Source organism: Osmia lignaria, chromosome 13, assembly GCF_051020975.1.
Source record: "Osmia lignaria lignaria isolate PbOS001 chromosome 13, iyOsmLign1, whole genome shotgun sequence".
Taxonomy (NCBI): domain Eukaryota; kingdom Metazoa; phylum Arthropoda; class Insecta; order Hymenoptera; family Megachilidae; genus Osmia; species Osmia lignaria.
The window spans coordinates 5,135,812-5,155,891 of NC_135044.1; the positions used below are offsets into that span (position 1 = coordinate 5,135,812).

The window sequence follows — 20,080 nt, forward strand, 5'->3', positions numbered from 1 at the left end:
GCATACCGACATTTTGGCATCCGGGGTGTCAGGGACCCCGAAGCGCCTGAGTTTCCGTCTGCATACCTACATATGATCCTGGGGTGTTAGAGACCCCCAAGCACCGTTAATGCTCTTTGTATACCGACATTTTGGCATCCGGGGTTTCAGAGACCCCGAAGCGCCTGAGACTCTGCATACCTATGTACATATCATCATGGGGTGTTAGGGGCCCCAAAGCACTTTGCGCTTTATATAAGACAACTGAGAAACGACATTGAATAACTAAAATGATAGAAGAATTTAAATCAATTAAATAAGTAGCTGAGAAAAGAAATTACGAGCATTAATTAAATAACTCAGAAATGAAATTGGGTAAATTAAATAATAATTTAGTTGCTTTTTTCAAATGATTTATTTACCAATGTACATGAAGTAAATACAAATTTGTCAAACAATTACAATAATAATCTTTCAGTTTTGTGCTGCTTTTCACTGATTTAAAAAAAAATAGAATCAAAGGAAGTGAAAATTGGATCTTTTCATATGTCAGTTTGAGGTGCGGTAAAAGAATGAATGGTAAAACAGGCACGATTATCATACGAATTATTATCTGGGGTTGTCTAGGACCCCCTAAATCATGACCCCTCGAAAACAAGGGCATGTCCAGTCTTCTACTTACATCTGTAATCACTACACTGACTGTATATATGTATGTACTGTGATTACGCAACTGATTCGATAGTTCCTCCACGTGTGTCGCTTTCGTCGATTTTGTATTAGACGAAATTTCGGTTGGAAGGAGAGGGTTAAGTGCGAAAAAAATATTAACAAAATAACCATGGCGTTGCGTTGTGGAAGAATGATTTTTAGCCCTGGTAAGTAATTTACATGCGACTTACTTTGTCTGTTCCCCATGAAGATTCTCTCGTTGAAACCGCTAAGAACGCGACCGCTCTCATCAACGGTCCAAGCCATTCTAATGAAATTTGATTACAGTTTTAACTATATATTTCATTGTTTTTCAATTTTCAAGAGAAAAATGCGTTTCTCTTCTTTTTTTCAGCACTTAGGCACGCCGTGAAACAGTTGTTTTACGTCGAGCATCTCATCAAATACGTAAGAAAACTTTACTGTGGTTTTCACGTTTAAATGTTTTTTTTACGTTTATCAACACAAATATGGAACCGAATTTTTTGTTTCTATTTAGCAACTTTCAAACAATTTACGGACAAGTTCTTATTTACCGAGCATCACAACGCAACGACTTTATAGTGAAAAGAAAGTATTCGCCAGAGACAAACCACATTGTAATGTCGGTACCATCGGTCACGTCGATCATGGAAAAACGACGCTTACCGCAGCTATTACCAAAGGTATGTATATCCCACTTACCTTTGCATCCTGATTTTAAATCATCTTCTGAATATTCATCTTCCCTTGTTATTAGTTCTTGCCGAAAAGAATCTGGCAAAGCAGAAAGAATACAGCGAAATTGATAATGCTCCAGAGGAAAAAGCACGAGGCATTACCATTAATGCAGCTCACATAGAGTATCAAACATCTAATCGGCATTATGGACACACAGATTGTCCTGGACATGCTGATTACATTAAAAATATGATTACGGGTACAGCCCAAATGGATGGTGCTATTTTGGTTGTTGCAGCTACAGATGGTACTATGCCTCAAACAAGAGAACATCTTGTTCTTGCTAAGCAGATTGGTATCGATCATATTGTTGTCTTTATAAACAAGGTAAGGATTCTTGCTAAATGTAGTCGGTACAGATATTAACGGTATTCGAGCAAAGCAAGATTTGTGTTTATCTGTTTAAAAAGATTGATGCCGCAGACGATGAAATGGTCGAATTAGTCGAGATGGAGATACGGGAGTTATTTACAGAGATGGGTTACGACGGAGATAAACTACCTATTATTAAAGGCAGTGCGCTCTGTGCGTTGGAAGGTACCAAACCAGAGATAGGAAAGGAAGCTATAACGAAGTTACTGGATGCCGTGGATTCCTTTATTCCGAATCCGGTTAGAGATTTGGATAAACCGTTCCTATTGCCCATAGAAGGCGTTTACTCGATCCCGGGTAGAGGGACTGTAGTCACCGGCAGACTAGAACGCGGAAAGTTGAAGAAGGGCACTGAGTGTGAAGTGATTGGATTCAATAAGATTATCAAAACCACCGTAACGGGAGTAGAAATGTTTCATCAGATATTAGAGGAAGCACAAGCTGGTGATCAAATGGGAGCTTTACTGAGAGGTTTGAAACGAGAGGACGTCAGAAGGGGCATGATACTGTGCAAGCCCGGTTCGATAAAAGCTAACGATCACTTGGAGTGTCAGCTGTATATGCTAACCAGCGCGGAAGGAGGTAGAAAGAGACCCATAAACAACTATATGCAAGTACAGATGTTTTGCAAAACGTGGGATGTTGCGACCCAAATTACTTTAATAGGTAAAAGTATAGCTATGCCTGGTGAAGATTTCCCGTAAGTATTACATGCTTTCACAGATTGTCAATTACCGTTGAATGCTTGTATCGAATACTCTTTTATTTTTAGAGTTGAATTGAGGTTGATAAGGCCGATGGTGTGCGAAAAGGGACAGCGATTTACCTTACGAGACGGATCGAAAACTTTAGCTACCGGAGTAATCACAAATGTTTTGAAACCGCTTTCGGAGCAGGATCGTAACGCGATACTCGAAGGCAAGAAGAAAATTCTGAAAGCGGCGGCGGCAGCACAAAGTTAAACTAATTGTTTGTGCATTTATTGTATATTACATTTAATATTTTGTTCCTCGATAATGACATTTAACGAAAGAAGATCAACTATAGTCAATTCCTGCCATCAAAATTCACGTATTAACGTCTATTAGTAGAGTGACGAGAAACGGTTTCATTAATTTCATATTCGTGTATACATTTTTCTTGAATTTATTTTAGCTTTCTGTTTCCAATTAATTTCAACAAGTTAGCTTTTTAATATATTGATTCTGTTAAATAATACATGATCATGAATGTACGTGTATCGCCATAGTTTAGTTATACACAATTCAAAAATATAACTTACACATACCATTAAATAAACTGTTCTTGTATAACATATTGTTCTCATTTATCATCCTCATCCATCATTATTATGAAACAAATGATCGTAAGTGTTGATTAAGTACACCTACACCTTTTCTTCCCCCATAATTTATCGGAAGTGGATTGTATTAGCGCAAAGCTTCAAGCACGTACAAACATTTCGAGAATATATAATTTTAAAAAACAGTTCAGTGATGATTTATTTAATTCAATACATCAACGGTACAAGCTGCTTTAAGCAGAATTTTGAAACATTCGATAATGGATGCTTCTTCGCTTTTTCAAATTTTTCCACTTTCTGTTCAACGACAGAAATTTTAATAATATTCACGTACACGTTTTAATCGTGCACTCGCGTACACTTTCACGAATAAAACAAAGGACTTGGGGAAAAGGAACATGTGCAGTGCTTAATCTGCCTAACAACGAAACTGATGTTTTGTATAGAAAAAGAAAAAACACTGTTTATATAATTTAAGTTGAACAAATCATACATTCACCTTCTCTTATAAAAATAATAAACAGTTCTTATTATCGTGGACAGGCGCAACTAACTACAAACCGTTCTTCATTCCAATCGAAACATTGTTTCATGTGAAAACACTATGGCTGGGAGTCGCTAATTTGCTCGCACAAATGATTGCTGCACTGCTCAGCCAATTGATACACACTAATCATTGATACCTTTTTATTAGTTCATTATCGCGCGACCAGCATGTGAAGTAGCGGCAAATGTTAAAGTTATCAATTGGTAAAAAGTCTGGACTATTTTGACAGCTCCGATTTGTTATTTTTCTGTATGTGTCTGTGTGTACATATACATATATATATATATATATATTTGTAAATGTTAAACGTCAGCGTTCTGTATTAACTTCGAAAGATTCTTTCTTATAGAATTAATTCTTCGTCAAATTTCACAAATTAAAGGAGGATAACCGTTTATTCGAAAGCCGGTAATTTACTTATTACGTTCCCTTGCAAAATACGATTAAATTAGAAAGAGGAAATGAAGTGTGTTAAAGCGAGCCGCATCTTTTACCGGTAAATTATACACATCGAGGTTACAATACATACATCGTTCCACGCGACACATACGTGCACTCGAGCATACGCATACATATTACATAGACAGAGGAATCTTGAGTATCGAATGAATTTTTTTAGCGACAAGGCTGCAAATCCTGATATCGTGCATTCTTGAAATTGTGCTTCCAAAATCAATGAGAGAAACGCTGAATTGTACAGTATTCGTTCAAGATTAGGCTTCACGAACAAAAATTCTTATGCACGTGAAAATGACGTTCAATTCCTACATCCTTCCTGTAAGTTTGAAATACGCGAAATCGCAGAGACATTTCTGCTATTGTTTACGTTAGTTATTGAACCAAACTATACGTGAATGTTAATCCCTTCAAAGAAAGAATCTTCGACCTATGGAGAGGCACGAGTACACGACGTACCATATACGCGGATGTACAAATTTGCCCCGGTTTATAACGTACACGCGATGTAACAAACTAAAGATCTTCGTCGTCTTCTGGTAATGCAGTTTCCTGGGCCTCCTTGAGGTCTTTTTCGATTTGTTGCTGCCAGTGTGGATCCATCGTAACTTCGGGAGGAAGGAGAGCTGGCATTGCGACAAACTCTAAATTAGGATCCCCGATCAGCTTGCGCGCCAACCACAGGAAAGGTTTCTCAAAGTTGTAATTACTTTTCGCACTGATATCGTAGTACTGAAAACATGTATTAAAACGTTAATTTCCATAAAAACACAAAACTTATAAGATATTAGAAAGTCTGAATATCAATCAGATTAGAAGGACAAGACATCACTATTAATAAGATTACAAGTTATCATCATAGGTGATCGAGAGAAAGGAATAAAAGAAATAAACGTAGGAAATTTACAAGTTCCTTACCTGCAAATTCTTTTTTCTGTGGAAAACGATGCTCTTGGCTTTGACCTTTCTGTCTTTGATGTCAACTTTGTTACCACAAAGTACGATAGGAATATTTTCGCAAACTCGTACCAAGTCTCTATGCCAATTGGGTACATTTTTGTACGTTACTCTTGATGTAACATCAAACATGATGACAGCACATTGTCCTTGAATGTAATAACCATCTCTAAGACCACCAAACTTTTCTTGACCAGCTGTGTCCCAAACGTTGAATCGAATCGGTCCTCGATTCGTATGAAAGATCAAGGGATGCACCTCCACGCCTAAGGTGGCAACGTATTTTTTTTCGAATTCACCAGTCAAGTGCCGTTTGACGAAAGTGGTTTTCCCGGTACCACCGTCTCCAACCAAAACGCACTTGAAGGTTGGAATATCAGCTTCTTGTGCCATTTTCCTTATGTCGCTAACGATTTGAAAAGTAGATCTGAAAAAGCAACGACGAAGCTTGGTGATAGGTGCGAGTCGTTAATCGAAGAAAAGAATTTCACAGGATGAAATGTTTACATGTTCAATTAAATATCGTGCTGAAACGATTAGTCACGTTATCGTACGCGTGACAAAACTTTTCAGTATTTCGAAGTTGCTGGAAAATGCTAGATCGTATCACGCATTAAAAACGTGATCGGCAATTCACCCGTTAAATAGAACTTGAAGAATCTAAAACGGTACGATTCGTTAGCCTTTGAACAAACAAACCGATGAAACTGCTACTTTATCGTACTTTCGACGTTAATTTGGAAAGCCGGTTTAGCCAACGTCCCGCGCTCTCGGCCAAGCCGACGTTACGTACCACTTCACCACGTTCCGCAAAAAGAATGGCGCCTATGCTTGTAACACAAGCTTTCGCACTTATCTTACGACACGATTACCTACTATTTTATTCCAATTATACACGATCGAACAAACTAATGATTAATTTATAAAAAATGTATGAAAATACGATAGTATTGGTACAAAATTTCCCGGCAAGCAACGTGTACGTGAAAATGACCGATAAAACTTACTCTGAAACACAGTCGTTACGGTTCACAATGGCGTTCCTTCGACTGAACGATAGGGGTCCGCATTCTCACCATTCGTTATTTCAACATTAGACTCAAATTAAAAGAATTTTTCCATCGATACGATATTAAAAAATTGAACTTCTGTAGTTTTCGGGTTCAATTGTTAAAATTATGAGTAGGTAATTAATTTTTTCTAAAAAATTGTAATAAGAAGATATCGCGGTATAGCGACATCTATTTTAGGCGCGCCACATCGAGCCGGTACCGAAGATCTTTAGTTTTTCACGAGAGGATCAGATTCTATGGACGTGGAACCAAGTACTGGCGTACGAGGGCGCGTTGAGTTGATACGGCGGTAAATATTAAATTTATGATAGCACGAAGTTTACAGGTTGTCGTTTATCTTCGATCGTTCAAATTAATGTAAGCGAACTGATCTGCGAGTATGAAATTGACGCGATAAAAAGAATAATGACAAGAGGAATTTCAATTTTCTCACGAAGTAGAATGTTCCGTTATGATGGTTTTTTTCTCTTACTATAAACGGTACGTGCAAAAGCGTGAAATATCAACGGAAACGCGTGGTCAGAACGGGGCTACAAAAAGACGTAGATTCTGCCCTGGGCAGAGTTGACGTCAGCGACGCATGCGCGTCAGAACGGACGGCACTGCAGAAGCAGGCGAGTTCGCGAGTGTATCGATTTTACGATCGTGTCTCTCGCCGCTAGTGCGTCCGTTTCCTTTAGTTTTTAGTGGCCGTGCTCGTAGTACATGGATAAAATCGTGAATGGGATTAGTCGCTAGTCTCTTCACTCCGTACACCCGCTGACTCGCAACACTTCGTCACCCTCGCCATGACCAAGGATAGATTAGGAGCCCTCGTCGCGGTGAGTGTCGAACAGCTACGTATATTTTTCGAAAGCAATCTGAAACAACCTGACAACTAATTTGCCCGTTAACTCTCTATCTCTTTTTCTCTTTCTTACCTTCCGCTCTTTTCACATCCTCTTTTCCTCGCTCCGTCTTCCTTTCCCGTCACTCGCTCTTTCTCTTTTTCTCTTCCCATCACTCTATCTTTTTCCCCCCTTTCTCTTTCTCTTTACGCATCTCCTTTATCTCTCTAACTGGCGCGCACTTTCTCTCTCTCTCACATACAGATCTCTACATTTCCCTGAGTTCGTTAATAAAATATCCTTGTCCTTCCCTGCGATTTACGTTTTATAAGGTGAATCGAATGGTGACTAAGCCTGTGTCTGGTACATAGTCATACGTGCAACTCGTTGTTGCTCCTTTCGATGGGATCAAAATTTTCTCCATTTAAACGTCTGTCATCGAACAAATCGATGCTCGTTCGGATTTCATTTATTAGGAAAGAAAGAAAAAAGGCGTTTCCGCGGTGTCTAGCTGACTGTCATTCGTTGAGTGCTTTTATTGGAACAAGGAGAGAGAAGAGAGCGGAAGAGAGAGAAAGAAAGAGAGAGAGAGAGTAAGTGAGAGTGTGAGAGAGTGAGAAAGAAAGATTGTATGCGTGCGTATGCGAGTTGTAGATGGAGGCGGGGGTCAAACACTAATGCCTGCTGTGACTGACAGGTGTTTGCCAATATATGTTTTTCGTCATCGTTTATTTCGTAACGATGACAGAGTTAGCGGTGCCGGCACAAATACGTTCAAGCGGACGATTCCCAACCAAGGATTTATTTCCTTCCACTATTTCCTCGCTGAAAGACCAACGAATGGATGGATCCTGCAACGAAGGATATTTTCATACATGTAATTTCATAATGGGAGGTGACCGATCCTCGTGTACGAGGAGAGCGGGTGTCGATGACTCACAGGCGCCGACTAATACTTACGAAAACCGTGTATCTGGGCGTATCTGCCCATCCAACACATATTCACCGCTCTTTAACCTTCATTTTTTTTTTTTTGCAAATTTAATAAACGTAGACTTGAAATTTTGAAACACCTATCATTGTAGCAATCTTTTCTTAACCGATTTTTTTAAATCTCCATTCACCTCTTCCTCCTCTTTATCCATATTTTCCTCAATTTCCTAATGATAGTATCATACGTTCGAGGCTGGTAAAATATCGATTAATCGAGAATCGAAATTTCTGACTCGTTCTGTATCGAAGATCGATACCTTCGATTCGACTGGCGCGAATCGTTATCCGATAAATCACGCGTTTCAAATCTCAGCTTGATGGAAGATAAACGGAGGACCAAGAAGTTAAAAGTATACAATTGATATTTGGCGAACAAAGAATTAGAGAAAGGAGATCGATGGAAACGGTATAATATACGTATAGGTGTACGCGTATGCATATATCGATCGTTGAACGTCGACTCGAAGTCGACCGGATGCGAGAGATGCGGATGATTTTTCACAGACGATTGATAGCCGCCAGGGGAAAACCGATTCTGCGGTCAGGAAAGATAGCCGCAGGATTACCGAACTTAAGGAAAAGCCACGGTATCGTTATCCCACGTAATGCGACACCTAGAAGCGTTTCTTGATCGAAGTAACGAGTAAAAGGAATAACGAGTATCGACCGGGTAAACCTTGTCGCTTTGCACGACAAGCAAGCGGTCTGTATCCTTCCTATTCTGTTACACCTTCGATTATTTCTTAACGAGAGGATGTCGTTTGTCGCTGGCCGAAGGAGGTCACGGTGACAGTCAGCAGACATTTAAATGGATCCCTCGGAGATCGCGAGACCAGAGATCAGCGCGCCAGATTGATCCAACCGAATCCCTATTCACCACCGATTGCATGCGAATGATTGTTTGAGAATGTGATAAAAGCGAAACGGTCGAATACCCGTGCGCAAGGAAGTGCACGCAATGCGTAACCGTACGATGCGTATCGTAATCGTAGCGGCGGGTGTTCGATCGGTTAAATGTTTAGCAGAACCATCGATCTAATCATCAATCGCTAACGAGTATCGTTCGATTTCAGGCCCAGTCGGACGACGACGACGTGGCGGACGATGTGTCCGTCAACGTCGGCGGGCCCGATGACTTTATGACCGAGTTTTTCGCGGAGGTAAGTATACCATTCGTTCTTTACACGCATTGTTTCGTTTTCAATACATCGAAAGCTGATAGTCGGTTAACGAGAACGGGATTGTATCGGTTTCTTTTGATCATCCATCAACGACGTTTTCTCGATCGGTTCCGGCTTCTTCCATAGTTTCGCCTTCTCCGTGTTTCGATCTTTCAATCGTTTCGAGCAGAGCTCGATTAGCTGACCGCTGCAGAGATCAATGTTTGCGTACAAAGAAACCGTTGAACCTCGTTTAAGAACATAATCCGTTATCGTTTCCCCGACGATGCTTTTCCTTGATAGAACATCGCGCTAGATTACCATTCCGATTTTTCTTTTTCCTTTTGCGCGAAATCGCAATAAGGAAAAGAGGAAGCTACGATTTTCGCACGATTGGTAAAATTGGCGAAGAAACAGAGAAGGATAAGCTCGTTGCTAGTTTCTTTCGAGATAATAATGCAATTAAACGCGTTCGATCCGTTCAGGTATGCTAATTTATTCGTTGACGTTGATATCAAAGCGAAGATACGCGCGTAGGAAACGAACGGTTATCACTGGAATATCGAGGAATTAGGTCGAGACGAGTTCGACCGAGAATCTATGCACTGTCGAGTTCGAACTCGAATTCTGTGAAACTTTTCTCGTTGTATCGTTCCGTATCGTTTCCTTTCGTTTCGTTTGCTCGATTGATCTCGAAACGAAAAGGTGAAATAATCGAAGATATTCACAGAAAATGGAAAGTGGAAAGGTTGCGTGATTGGAATGGCAAGGTATATCGTTGACATTTGCATACATTTCGATTTGCGTGGGTTCGCCATTAACTTTGATCGCCAGTTCTCGCATCTGACTTTTCTTCGTATCGACGCGTGGGACGGGACAAGCTCGGGAAAGGTGAAACGTTGCGTGGTTCGTTGCCGTAGAAACGAAAGCCGGATCCTTTTGTCGCGTCTTAATGATACGGAAATGAAATTTCGTTACCGCGATCGCTACGTATTTCCCGTGGATGCGTGGACAAATTGTTTGCGGGAACGTTTTGTCGTGGCTACGACCGCGCCGGAAAAGCTATCGTTGCTCCAACTTTCCCTTGTCAGACTCTACCGCGTCGCTCGAAATATGTAAATCAATTTTCATCGTCGACTCGTCACCTTTCTGGTCCGATCGATCCACCAACAGCCATCGTATTCTTAACACTTTGACTGTCGTCCACCCGTGTTTCAATAAAACGACAATTTTCCAGTCAAAGCGTTAGCCCTTCGACGGCGGACCACGTAGAGAGCCCTAATTTTAATTTAATTTCATATTTCCTATCATTCTAATTTTCGAAATTTTACCCTGTTTCTCTATAAATTATATATTAAACTTTTGTCTAATATCCTTGTAAATACTTTATAAGTTTGGCTCTCGATTGACACAGACTCCGCTGTTGAAGGGTTGAACGTATTGGTCGCAGCGTCGAAGACGATCATACAGCACCTTTCAATCAAACAGCATTAAGATCATTTAATATTTTAATCGAAATATTCAGGATCTCACAGTTACCTCATCTGCGATGTCAACTGGTCCGCTTCGGTTATCTAAAATTGCAATTCTCGTTTTTCTATAGGTGGAGGAGATCCGCGAAATGATAGACAGGATCCAGACGAACGTAGAGGATGTGAAGAAAAAGCACAGTGCCATCTTGTCGGCGCCACAGACCGACGAAAGTGAGTTTCAGTCGTTTCTTTATTTCTGTGCTCGATCGTCCCTAGCGAAACTGTTAATACGTTTTCGAGCGGACAGAAGTGTCCCTTGGTATAGGGTCGAACAGGGATCGCAAAGGGCAGAAGCCGGGGGTCTGATTTTATTATTGTTATACAAGAGCCGATGTTCGGGTCAGCTGGCCGTCAGCTGTTGTCGATTCTTCCTTCCGTTGCTTCCAGCGATCGAATTTATTCCCCTAGTCGACTAGTATTCCTTCTTTGTTTCTTTCCTTCCGGCGGTGCTCGTAAAACACGACGGTTGACTGGGTCGCGACTCTGTATACTGTAAACGATCAAAGGGGTGAAAGGTGTAGAAAAGGCGCGCCTTAGGCTGTCAAATGAACCGTTTTTCGGAGCAACGAATTCTCGTTGACTCGCATGGGCAACGTAGTTGATCGTCAGCGATATCAACTTAACCCGGATCGATGTTCCGCACACACCTACTTACGTACACATTTTTATGCTTCCCTTTGGCCCTATTAAGCAGGCGGTCTAGCTAAGAGATCGATCGAGCTCCTCTTCTTCTCGAATGCCGGATCTTACCTGAAAGAAGAGAAAAATATATTAGCAATATTGGCGATCGAATAACGCGGGATAAAACGGACGTAAACTCGGCCCCTGTTCGCGTAAATAGGTCTGTAGGATGCCGGGTGACACGGATCGATTTCGTCGTTGTGCTCGAGACGGAAGCACAATGTGACGATAGAAAAAGGCTCTGGACCGTTTCTTTCTGGGACGCGAAACGCGCCCGCGATTCGATCGAATTCCAAGTTGTCGGGCGTCCCGTGTCTCCCGGCCGTGCCGTCGCGAGTTCTCGAGAGGCTTTAGAAGTAGGTCTGGCACGTTTCCACCCCCGTATTAACCCAATTCCATCGAGCACCCTCGAAGAAGGGAGAGGAGAGAATGCGCGAGCCCTCGGTGATTGCCGTCGCGACGCGTAGCGCCGGGTACGAGCGCGTGCACGCGTTCCTCCCTGCCGAAACGGAACGAGGAGAAAGAGAAGGAACAGCCGACCCTTTGGAAACTCGGTCGTTTACCCCGACATCTTTAAACTTCACCGATTAAACCGGACTTGGATTTTTCCTACTTCACCCTCGTTTCGAGGGCCATCGCGATATCTTCCGGTTGAATCGAATCCCCCGTTCCCAGGATAAAATGATCGACGTATCGCGATTCAATCGTGAACGCGAAACACCTTCTCTGTATCGCGAAATGAATTCTTTGCCGGATGTAAGTCGAACGATAGACGCGAGAGCGAACAAACTGGACCGAGCATCGTGAAAGATTCGCCGTTTCGAACGAAACAATTCTGTTCTTCTCGTTTCTGTTACAGAGGTCAAAATGGAGCTGGAAGACCTGATGTCCGACATCAAGAAGACGACGAACAAAGTCAGAGCCAAGTTGAAGGGTAAGTTGGAAACTGTTGATCTCGCGTTAAGTTTCGATTTTCACGTTCCGTTTTCTCTGTTTAGTGATAGAGCAAAATATCGAGCAAGAGGAGCACACGAACAAATCGTCGGCGGATTTGAGGATACGCAAGACGCAGCACTCGACGCTTTCCAGGAAGTTCGTCGAGGTGATGACGGAATACAATCGGACGCAAACCGATTACAGAGAACGGTGTAAGGGAAGGATACAGCGGCAGCTGGAAATCAGTGAGTCTTTGTCGGATCCTAATTAAAAATAATTATTCGTCGTCATGATTATCCTAACCGATCGGAAACGTTTGTAGCCGGTAGAACGACCACCAACGAGGAACTAGAAGAAATGCTGGAACAAGGAAATCCGGCCGTGTTCACGCAAGGGGTAAGCGTTTCGTTTGTACGTTCGTATATGGAAGCAAAAGTACGATGCTGAACCGAGCGGCGTTTCTCGCAGATCATCATGGAAACGCAACAAGCGAAACAGACCCTTGCCGACATCGAGGCGCGTCACGCTGATATTATCAAACTAGAAAACTCGATTAGGGAACTCCACGACATGTTCATGGACATGGCGATGTTGGTAGAAAGTCAGGTAAGGCGATCGTCTCTTTTCGATCCCCGATTTTACATCTTAATACCCTTAGTCTACGTGCCTTGCCCTGAATTATTCAACTTGTACGCGAATCACGGCTTTTTCTTTTCAACCCTTCTGTTCGACTGAAATTAACGATACTTTGTGTTTTCCTGTTACGCTGTGTGGATTCGTGCCACCCACCTACTTTAGGGGGAGATGATAGATCGCATAGAATACCACGTGGAACACGCGGTGGACTACGTGCAGACGGCTACGCAGGACACCAAAAAAGCGCTCAAGTATCAAAGCAAAGCCCGACGGGTGAGTCCTCCCCAGATTTCGCGCCATACCATTGATTTTTCGTCCGCGTCTAATTGGTCACTTTTTGTTTCTTCACCTCCCGTTCCTCGTCACCCGAAACAACCATCCCCTAATCACCTTTCACCTCTCCCACCCGTTTCTTTGTACGTTTTTTTTATTGCTACCACCCTAAAACCTTTACGCTTTTTCGTTTGCTCCGCTTTTCTCTTTCTTTTTTCAACCATCCGCGTGCTTCATTACCATTTATTACAATTACTACCACCACTGTTATAACTACCACTGTTACTACCATTACTACTACTACTACTACTACTATATACTACCGCTGTTCTTTCTCACGACGCGATATCGAATAACGATGGCGCTTTCTTTCGCTCTACCGTACCCCTGTATCGTACGGACGAATCGATGCTCGCACATATCGTGTATATACGTATGATGTATGTATTACGCGTTCGTTTCCTTACCCCTTTTGTATCTCTGTGTCTCTACGCGCGTGTACATACACGCGTTCTTACTCGTTTATTATCTGTTTTTGTATACGCCTATGTATGCTGTGTGTATACATGCATCATCATATGTGTGTCTCTCTACTTGTGCCGCTCTGTCCTCCTACTACTGACAACCTGAGTGTGCTAACTGTGCCTCTGTCCATGAACTGTTTTGTCTGTCTGTATGTACTACTACTACTACTACTAAAAAAAACACAAAAAAAAAAAAACGATAAAAATACTTTGCGTGACTAACTACATAACAACTTGCGCTCTCTAACCGGAACTGATTCACGTCCGCGACGATCGGTTTGCGATACCCGCGCTGCGTTTACGTACATCGTTTGGCGATGAACGCGCGGTATGGTGTATGGTGTGACCCGCGCGATTTGGTGGCTTTGTGTGTGGCACATTTGTCTCTGGACGTTGACGCGTGCGCGATTAACTTTGGGGCTGATCATCCCTGGAGGCGATCCACCGGTTACCGTCGAGTATCTCCTCTCGTTCCAATTCTTCGAATCTACCCTTTGCTCCTTCGCCACCTATCCCATCCGCTTCCTCGTACGACACGGCAGGGTGAATTGGTGGACCGCATTTGAGTACTTCGTCGATCATAGCGGCGACCACGTGGGCCAAGCCCGAGGTGAGCTGATCAAGGCCGAGGAGTATCGGAGCAAGTCTCGTAAGGTAATCGAATCGGATGCAAAAGTCCTTTCGCTTCTCGCGTTCCTCGCTTTTTAAACCAGCGGCGATCGTCCAACACCGCTTACGCTTCGAAGGCGGAGAAGGAGGAGCCCGATAGGAAAATGAGCCTCTGTTCGTGGCTCCTCCGTTTTCGTCCCCCCCTCCGTTGATAGTTCTTGCATGGAACCCTGCTAATTCGCAAAGAAAATTGAGATCGTCTCGCGTAAAGAACCGTGAAATTAGATTTTTTGTTCTCCTATACCTAGTTTCGTTCGTCTTCTTTGTTATCCTAGCTTGGAGATTTCATCGTTTCTTTTCCTACCGGTCCGAGTTTATTCTCAGCTACAGCTTCCTCTGACCCGTACGCACACACAGACACCGCGCAAACGTTCTTGGCCCTTCACAAAACTTTTCACCACCCTCTGCTCTCTTTCTACTGGTATCTCTGTCTATTTGCTTGTCCGCTTGACTGTCTATTTGCCTGTCTACCTGGTTGCCTGCCTGTCTGCTTTCTCGTACTTCCTTCCTTGTGTGTTGCAACAAGTCGGATTCGTTGTTCGCTTATCCACGCCGAATCACGAAGACTTCCTTGGCCGATTTCTCCGCGACGTTGTTCGCGATTCGACGGATCCCGTTTAGTCGTTGTCCAGGTGATCACCGACCGGCTCTCACACGACTCGTATTTCTTTTTTCTGTCCACAGAAAATGATCTTCATCATAATCTGCGTGTTAATATTGGCCGTGATATTAATCTCCATAATAATAGCATGCTTACCGAGGAGCTAAAGATTCGTTGAGAGAATCGGCGTGGCGCGGCGCGACGCGGGATGGGGTTGGGAGAGGGTTGCGATAGAAGAGGGTTACGCGCGAACGAACGGGTCGCTGATAGATCGTGCGCGCGCGATGCTCGATCGAGCGACGATAGAAGAAAAGAGAAGGAGAAAGCGTGATGGTGCAAGAGGAGGAGGAGATGGAGGGTGGTTTGGAATATAAGATGCGAGGGAAGAAAAAGAAGAAGAAAGGGGTTTTACGAGGATCGAGATTGCGGAATAATCGCGAACAGGATCGGAAGTTCGCGCACGCGCCTCGTTCTTGGCAAACACGGAACCAGCTTCGCCTGTGTCAACCTCCTCGAGTATCCGCTCTATCGTCCCGGCTCTAATATCTGACTAACTTCGAAGAAGCAACTAATTACTTGCTCGTTGTAACGCAATAACCGATTAACCGCAACTGTGCTCGTTTCACTAACACACGAGACCGACGCTTGCGTCGTTGGTCGCTTCGTGGATCCTACGATCGCCGACTCGACTTCTCGCCGTTCCTCTGCGTCGAATGATAACGGAGAGGCGAGTCCGCGAACATACCGACGTCTCGTCATAGAGACGAGTTTGTTCCATCCTCTGTGATCGTGTCGTACCGTGAAATCGACTCCTTTCGGGTTTTCCTGTTCCACTTATCGATGGTTGCTTACGTCTTTTTCTCGAACCGAACCGAAGGGAGCTCGATTTCACGATTCTCCTCTTTAGACGCGCACGCCTGAGAATAACCAACTGCGTTCACGCGAGCGTATGACAGAGCAATATTGTGTATTTTGTTCACAGAAATTGATGTTCATCGTAATTTGCCTGACGATAGCGTTCATCATTTTGATAATCATTCTGATATATGCGTTGTAAGAGAGAAGATAGATCGAGCGTACGAGGATTCCATGGGCACGAGAGATAGAGGCGAGAATTGGGCCACGAGAAAGACACGTTTTCCACTTTGCGCGTTTTCATTTTGCAAGTCGATCGGTCTTTGGCCGAAGAATCGTCATCGATCGTTGACCGGTACACGCTCGTGCGACTTTCGATGCCTTTTCTTTTTTCGTAATCTATTGCAGCTTTTCCTTTTTCCATCTACCTCGTAACTCGGCTACGCTCGTTTTCACACGGACGTAATCGAAGGAAGCGGTCAACGAATCGAAGGGGAAAGTTCGTAAGAAGGAGGGAGAAGCGCGAATTTTCCCTCTATTCGTTTCCTCCGTTCGATTTTCCAATAAATCCCGATCGACGATCCGCGCCGATTCGATTCGATTCGATTCGATTCGAATTCGGCTCGAACGACGATGCGTACAACAGACAGAAACTTTATCGAGACTGGTCGAGTGGCAGACCGCACACGCAGAGAGAGGCACGAGCTGCGATTTGCGAAAATTGGGATCGAATTGAGAATGGTACGACGAAGAGAGAAGGGAGGCGCGCGATTCGAGGGTGGTGTGTAGCACACGATACGGTAGGGACGAACGGTCTAGGGAACAGAATTTGTAATCGATCAATTGTGTTTTTGCCGATTCGTTGATGCCGAGCGCAGAAGAAGATCATGATCATGATCTGTCTCGCTATACTCGCCGTTGTTGTGGCCACCACCATCGGTGGATACTTTGGACTGTGAACGCCGCAATCGGGTACGTCATTGAAACTTAGTCGCGACAATAGATCGATGAGGAGACGAAACGATTGTTGGTTTTCTTTTGTGTTTGTTGTTGTCTTTTTCAGAAAAAACCACACGCGTCGCCGTGGTGTACGTAAACGCGAACCGTCGCCAGCACCTGTACCCAGGCGAATCGGCCGGAAACGTTGGACGCGTCGCCCCTTCGGCGTCGAATCGGCTCTGTCCCGACCTCAGCGGCAACACCACCACCACTACCATCACCGTCGTCGTCGTCGTCGTCGTCGTCGTTGGAAGCAGCGACGTCAACCGGTCGTCTCGATTTCGATCTTGTACGCGGCCTCGTCGACGGCCCTTTCGTCCACGCACGCCACTCCTCGTTCCACGGATCGCCGCCGAATTCCTTCTTTTGTTGCGCGTACTGCCCATCCGTTATCGCGACGCCAAGAGAATCCCGAAGCCGAAGCGTCTGTACAAGTAACACGATCTACGACTGCGCCAGCAACGCGAGCAACGAATAGTCGTCGTCGTCGTCGTTGTCGCTGTAGTTTGATCGAAATTGCCACCCTTTTCGTTTCGTTTCGCTCCTACCCTTATCCCGTTAGTAAGCCCTTTACGCGCTAGTCTCGTATCGTTTCCCGAACTGTATCGCTTGCACGCAATCGGGACGATCTCTGGCGTAGATCATCGGTTCGCATCCTTTTTCGATTCTTGCTAGGAAGCTAGATGCTCCGGAAGAGAATAAAAAGCGACCGAGACGCGGAACGATTAGAGGCGCGCGGGCGACGACAAGGAGATAGAAAACGCGATCGAACCGTATCGATTCGCGTGTTCGCCCGATCGAGATGACGCGATGAAGCGAAGCCTAAAACCCAATGGAATCGTGTAACGCGAGACTATCGAGATAATCCTGTCGTTGGTCGCGGTATATTCGGTGGCCGCGGTGTCGATCACTTAACCGATTACCTAGCAAAGTGCATTCTTTTGACTGTGATTCTTAACCGAGCTTGGAAATTAGTTCTTTACAGATCTCGAAATAGTTCGAAACGAAGCCGCGGTAGTAACTTTGACGCGCACGATGCGTGTATCACGCACACAATCGCTACGCTACATATCATAACGATTCTACTAATGGCGTAGATTATTGAAATCTTACCCCCTCAGCCCGAGCCCCTCTTTCTCTCTTTCTCAATTCCCCGTCGTAACTGTTCCGGGTATTCGTATATCGAATGGGAACCGAACGTGGTTCTCACCTTAGAGAAAAACGTAGATTTATCGGAACGGTAACGTTGACAAAAGAGACAACGGTTTACTAGGACTAGGGAAACGTTGAACGGTAGAGAGACGATTGACGAGAGCGCAAAGGACGAATTTCCAAGTGAGTCGCTACGTTAGGGGTAGCTTTCGTGCGAGGGATGATACGCGTGTCAGGTCGCGAAAGTATCGTGTGTACAGAGTTCGTTTCTCGGCCGCCCCCGCTATTCTATCGGCAATCTTTCTACCCTGATTGCGTTGCACGAAACGCCATTAGGCTTTGGGCGTGCCGAGACCAAGCTGTCGCGTAGATAAATTCTTACGGAGAAACGGAGCAGAGGAGAGACTCGATGTTTCTTCTTTCAGTTCAGTTCGTGGGTGGTGCGTTCGTTGTCGCGTAACCCGAAATGATGTCGATCGGCGACGACGATGACGAGAGTATCGGTGCGTGGTTTCATCGAACGACAATACAGAGAGAAATGAAAAAATGAAACTAGACAATTTGTTGTTTTGCGTTGGTTTTACGTTCGTATCGAAATCGCGAGTCGACGCGGTGCGGGCGGTTCTAGCGAATAAATAAATTCGTCCAAAGTCGGAAAGATGTCTTCGAAGCGACTGGTCGAACACGGGGCGCGGATAAAAATCGGCTAGCGAATAAGGGAGGAGCAATGGGACGCAATGACGAGAAGAAGAACACGCGGACTAGGAGAGAAATGGAGATCTATAAAGCTGCAGCAATAATATATAATATAGGTGTACGGGAGAATAATTAACGCTAATACAATCGTCGATGATAAAGTCTGGATCGTACCGAATATATCGTATGTACACGACAAATGTATACATATATTTAATGCTATTATGTACGTACGTGTGTATATGTATGTATACGTGTATATGCGTATTTATCGTAAGGTGTATAAATCGCATATCGGATATACGTATTATACGCACCTACGATACGATATACAATTATAAAGGTATACATATTGAAACACGGTATACGGGTGCAGGTAAGCCAGCGGGAGTAATAAACGCGTACGCGAACTCTGTAAACGCTTACTCGCACGCGTAGACGCGTGTAAGGGCATTGCGCGCCCACGCAAGCACCCTACGTTCACACAGAGACATATTACATGTATATAAAAGAAAACAAAAAAAAATAGTTAGTCGGCACAGTCGAAGAGTAATATATTAACGATAATAATTTATTATTCGCGACGCCTGTTGCTCGTTTATTATCAGACTGGATAATCTATTCGAGCGAAGAACGGGCGACGTTCGTGTTAATGTTTTGTTGATTATATTATATGAACGTTGAGGTACATTACATTTAAAAGATTATGGGTTAATGTTTCAGAATGATATAAAAATGATAAAATGAAAAAAAGAAACGAGTAACACACAGTTGCGCTACACACAAGCCACGTTGTGCACGTCGTGTTACGTTGCTCTAAACGACGATGATAATTATACATGTATAGCGCTGGTGGGGACGGTACGATGATAACGATTAGCTATAGCGATGTTAAACGATTAAAAACGGTGACAAATGGAAAGAGAGGTTGACGATTGGCCAAGAATAATGGTTCACGATGATTACGATTAGGATGACGATGATGATGATGATGATGATGATGATGATGATGATGATGATGATATGAATAGTTAATGATACTTAAAAAATCACTTTGCATTGTACAGAAGCATACTGATTGTTAGTTTAGATAGCTACGTTGCCACGATCTATTACTTAATCGTTGAGAGTGCGCGTGAGATACGAGTTTGCGCGTAAAAATCCCTCTGTGACGAGTTGTGCAAGTGTCGTCGAAGAGCCGAGGCAATTCATATTCTCGTATTCGTATTCGTAATTCGTATTCGTCGTTGTGCTTCTTCGAGTCGGAAAGGGTTTGCGTTCGTTCGCCTTCGCGTGCCGATTCGCGGCGGAGAGGAATGATAGACGGCGAGGATGATCGCGGCTACACCCGGTGGATAACGGAGAAGAAGAACGTTGCGTCTCTCGAGAGAGAAAGAAAGAGAGTTTAGGATCGTTTTGAAATCCTTT

At 43.8% G+C, this 20,080-nt stretch overlaps 3 protein-coding genes across 9 annotated transcripts; 2 read left to right on the forward strand and 1 right to left on the reverse strand.

Moving 5' to 3' along the window:
* Positions 1-697: 697 nt before the first annotated feature.
* LOC117602392 (mitochondrial translation elongation factor Tu 1) lies at positions 698-2,876 on the forward strand. The gene is made up of 6 exons (XM_034320339.2): positions 698-857; positions 1,046-1,098; positions 1,190-1,355; positions 1,430-1,737; positions 1,821-2,482; positions 2,555-2,876. Exons 1-6 carry the CDS (start codon positions 821-823, stop codon positions 2,742-2,744), a joined length of 1,416 nt encoding a protein of 471 aa, XP_034176230.1. The 5' UTR covers positions 698-820; the 3' UTR covers positions 2,745-2,876.
* Positions 2,877-2,916: 40 nt separating this feature from the next.
* Positions 2,917-6,285, reverse strand: Ran (RAN, member RAS oncogene family). 4 transcript variants are annotated; one of them, XM_034320361.2, is made up of 4 exons: positions 5,839-6,041; positions 5,553-5,705; positions 5,007-5,472; positions 2,917-4,820 (listed from the first exon to the last, which is right to left on the reverse strand). In XM_034320361.2, the coding sequence occupies exons 3-4, from the start codon at positions 5,436-5,438 to the stop codon at positions 4,605-4,607; spliced, it is 648 nt and encodes a 215-aa protein (XP_034176252.1). In that variant the 5' UTR covers positions 5,439-5,472; positions 5,553-5,705; positions 5,839-6,041; the 3' UTR covers positions 2,917-4,604. The 4 variants fall into 4 exon arrangements, with proteins under 4 accessions (XP_034176252.1, XP_034176251.1, XP_034176253.1 ...); XM_034320360.2 differs by lacking the exons at positions 5,553-5,705; positions 5,839-6,041 and adding an exon at positions 6,053-6,285; XM_034320362.2 differs by lacking the exon at positions 5,553-5,705.
* A 408-nt stretch (positions 6,286-6,693) lies between these two features.
* Syx1A (syntaxin 1A) lies at positions 6,694-16,777 on the forward strand. 4 transcript variants are annotated; one of them, XM_034320342.2, is made up of 9 exons: positions 6,695-6,939; positions 9,012-9,098; positions 10,702-10,801; positions 12,171-12,245; positions 12,310-12,492; positions 12,570-12,643; positions 12,716-12,853; positions 13,046-13,156; positions 15,034-16,777. In XM_034320342.2, the coding sequence occupies exons 1-9, from the start codon at positions 6,907-6,909 to the stop codon at positions 15,115-15,117; spliced, it is 885 nt and encodes a 294-aa protein (XP_034176233.1). In that variant the 5' UTR covers positions 6,695-6,906; the 3' UTR covers positions 15,118-16,777. The 4 variants fall into 4 exon arrangements, with proteins under 4 accessions (XP_034176231.1, XP_034176233.1, XP_034176235.1 ...); XM_034320344.2 differs by having other exon boundaries at positions 6,696-6,939; positions 15,933-16,777; XM_076691845.1 differs by having other exon boundaries at positions 6,696-6,939; positions 16,684-16,777.
* Positions 16,778-20,080: the final 3,303 nt, after the last annotated feature.

Excerpts from the sequence above, each read along its gene's own strand:
- LOC117602392 (XM_034320339.2), top strand. The coding sequence starts at position 821 with ATGGCGTTGCGTTGTGGAAGAATGATTTTTAGCCCTG. Across the intron at positions 858-1,045 it reads AAGAATGATTTTTAGCCCTG|CACTTAGGCACGCCGTGAAA; the intron begins GTAAGTAATTTA and ends TCTTTTTTTCAG. Across the intron at positions 1,356-1,429 it reads TACCGCAGCTATTACCAAAG|TTCTTGCCGAAAAGAATCTG; the intron begins GTATGTATATCC and ends CCTTGTTATTAG.
- Ran (XM_034320360.2), bottom strand. The coding sequence starts at position 5,438 with ATGGCACAAGAAGCTGATATTCCAACCTTCAAGTGCGTTTTGGTTGGA. Across the intron at positions 4,821-5,006 it reads ACAGAAAAAAGAATTTGCAG|TACTACGATATCAGTGCGAA; the intron begins GTAAGGAACTTG and ends ACATGTTTTCAG.
- Syx1A (XM_034320340.2), top strand. The coding sequence starts at position 6,907 with ATGACCAAGGATAGATTAGGAGCCCTCGTCGCG. Across the intron at positions 6,940-9,011 it reads GATTAGGAGCCCTCGTCGCG|GCCCAGTCGGACGACGACGA; the intron begins GTGAGTGTCGAA and ends GTTCGATTTCAG. Across the intron at positions 12,644-12,715 it reads CGGCCGTGTTCACGCAAGGG|ATCATCATGGAAACGCAACA; the intron begins GTAAGCGTTTCG and ends CGTTTCTCGCAG.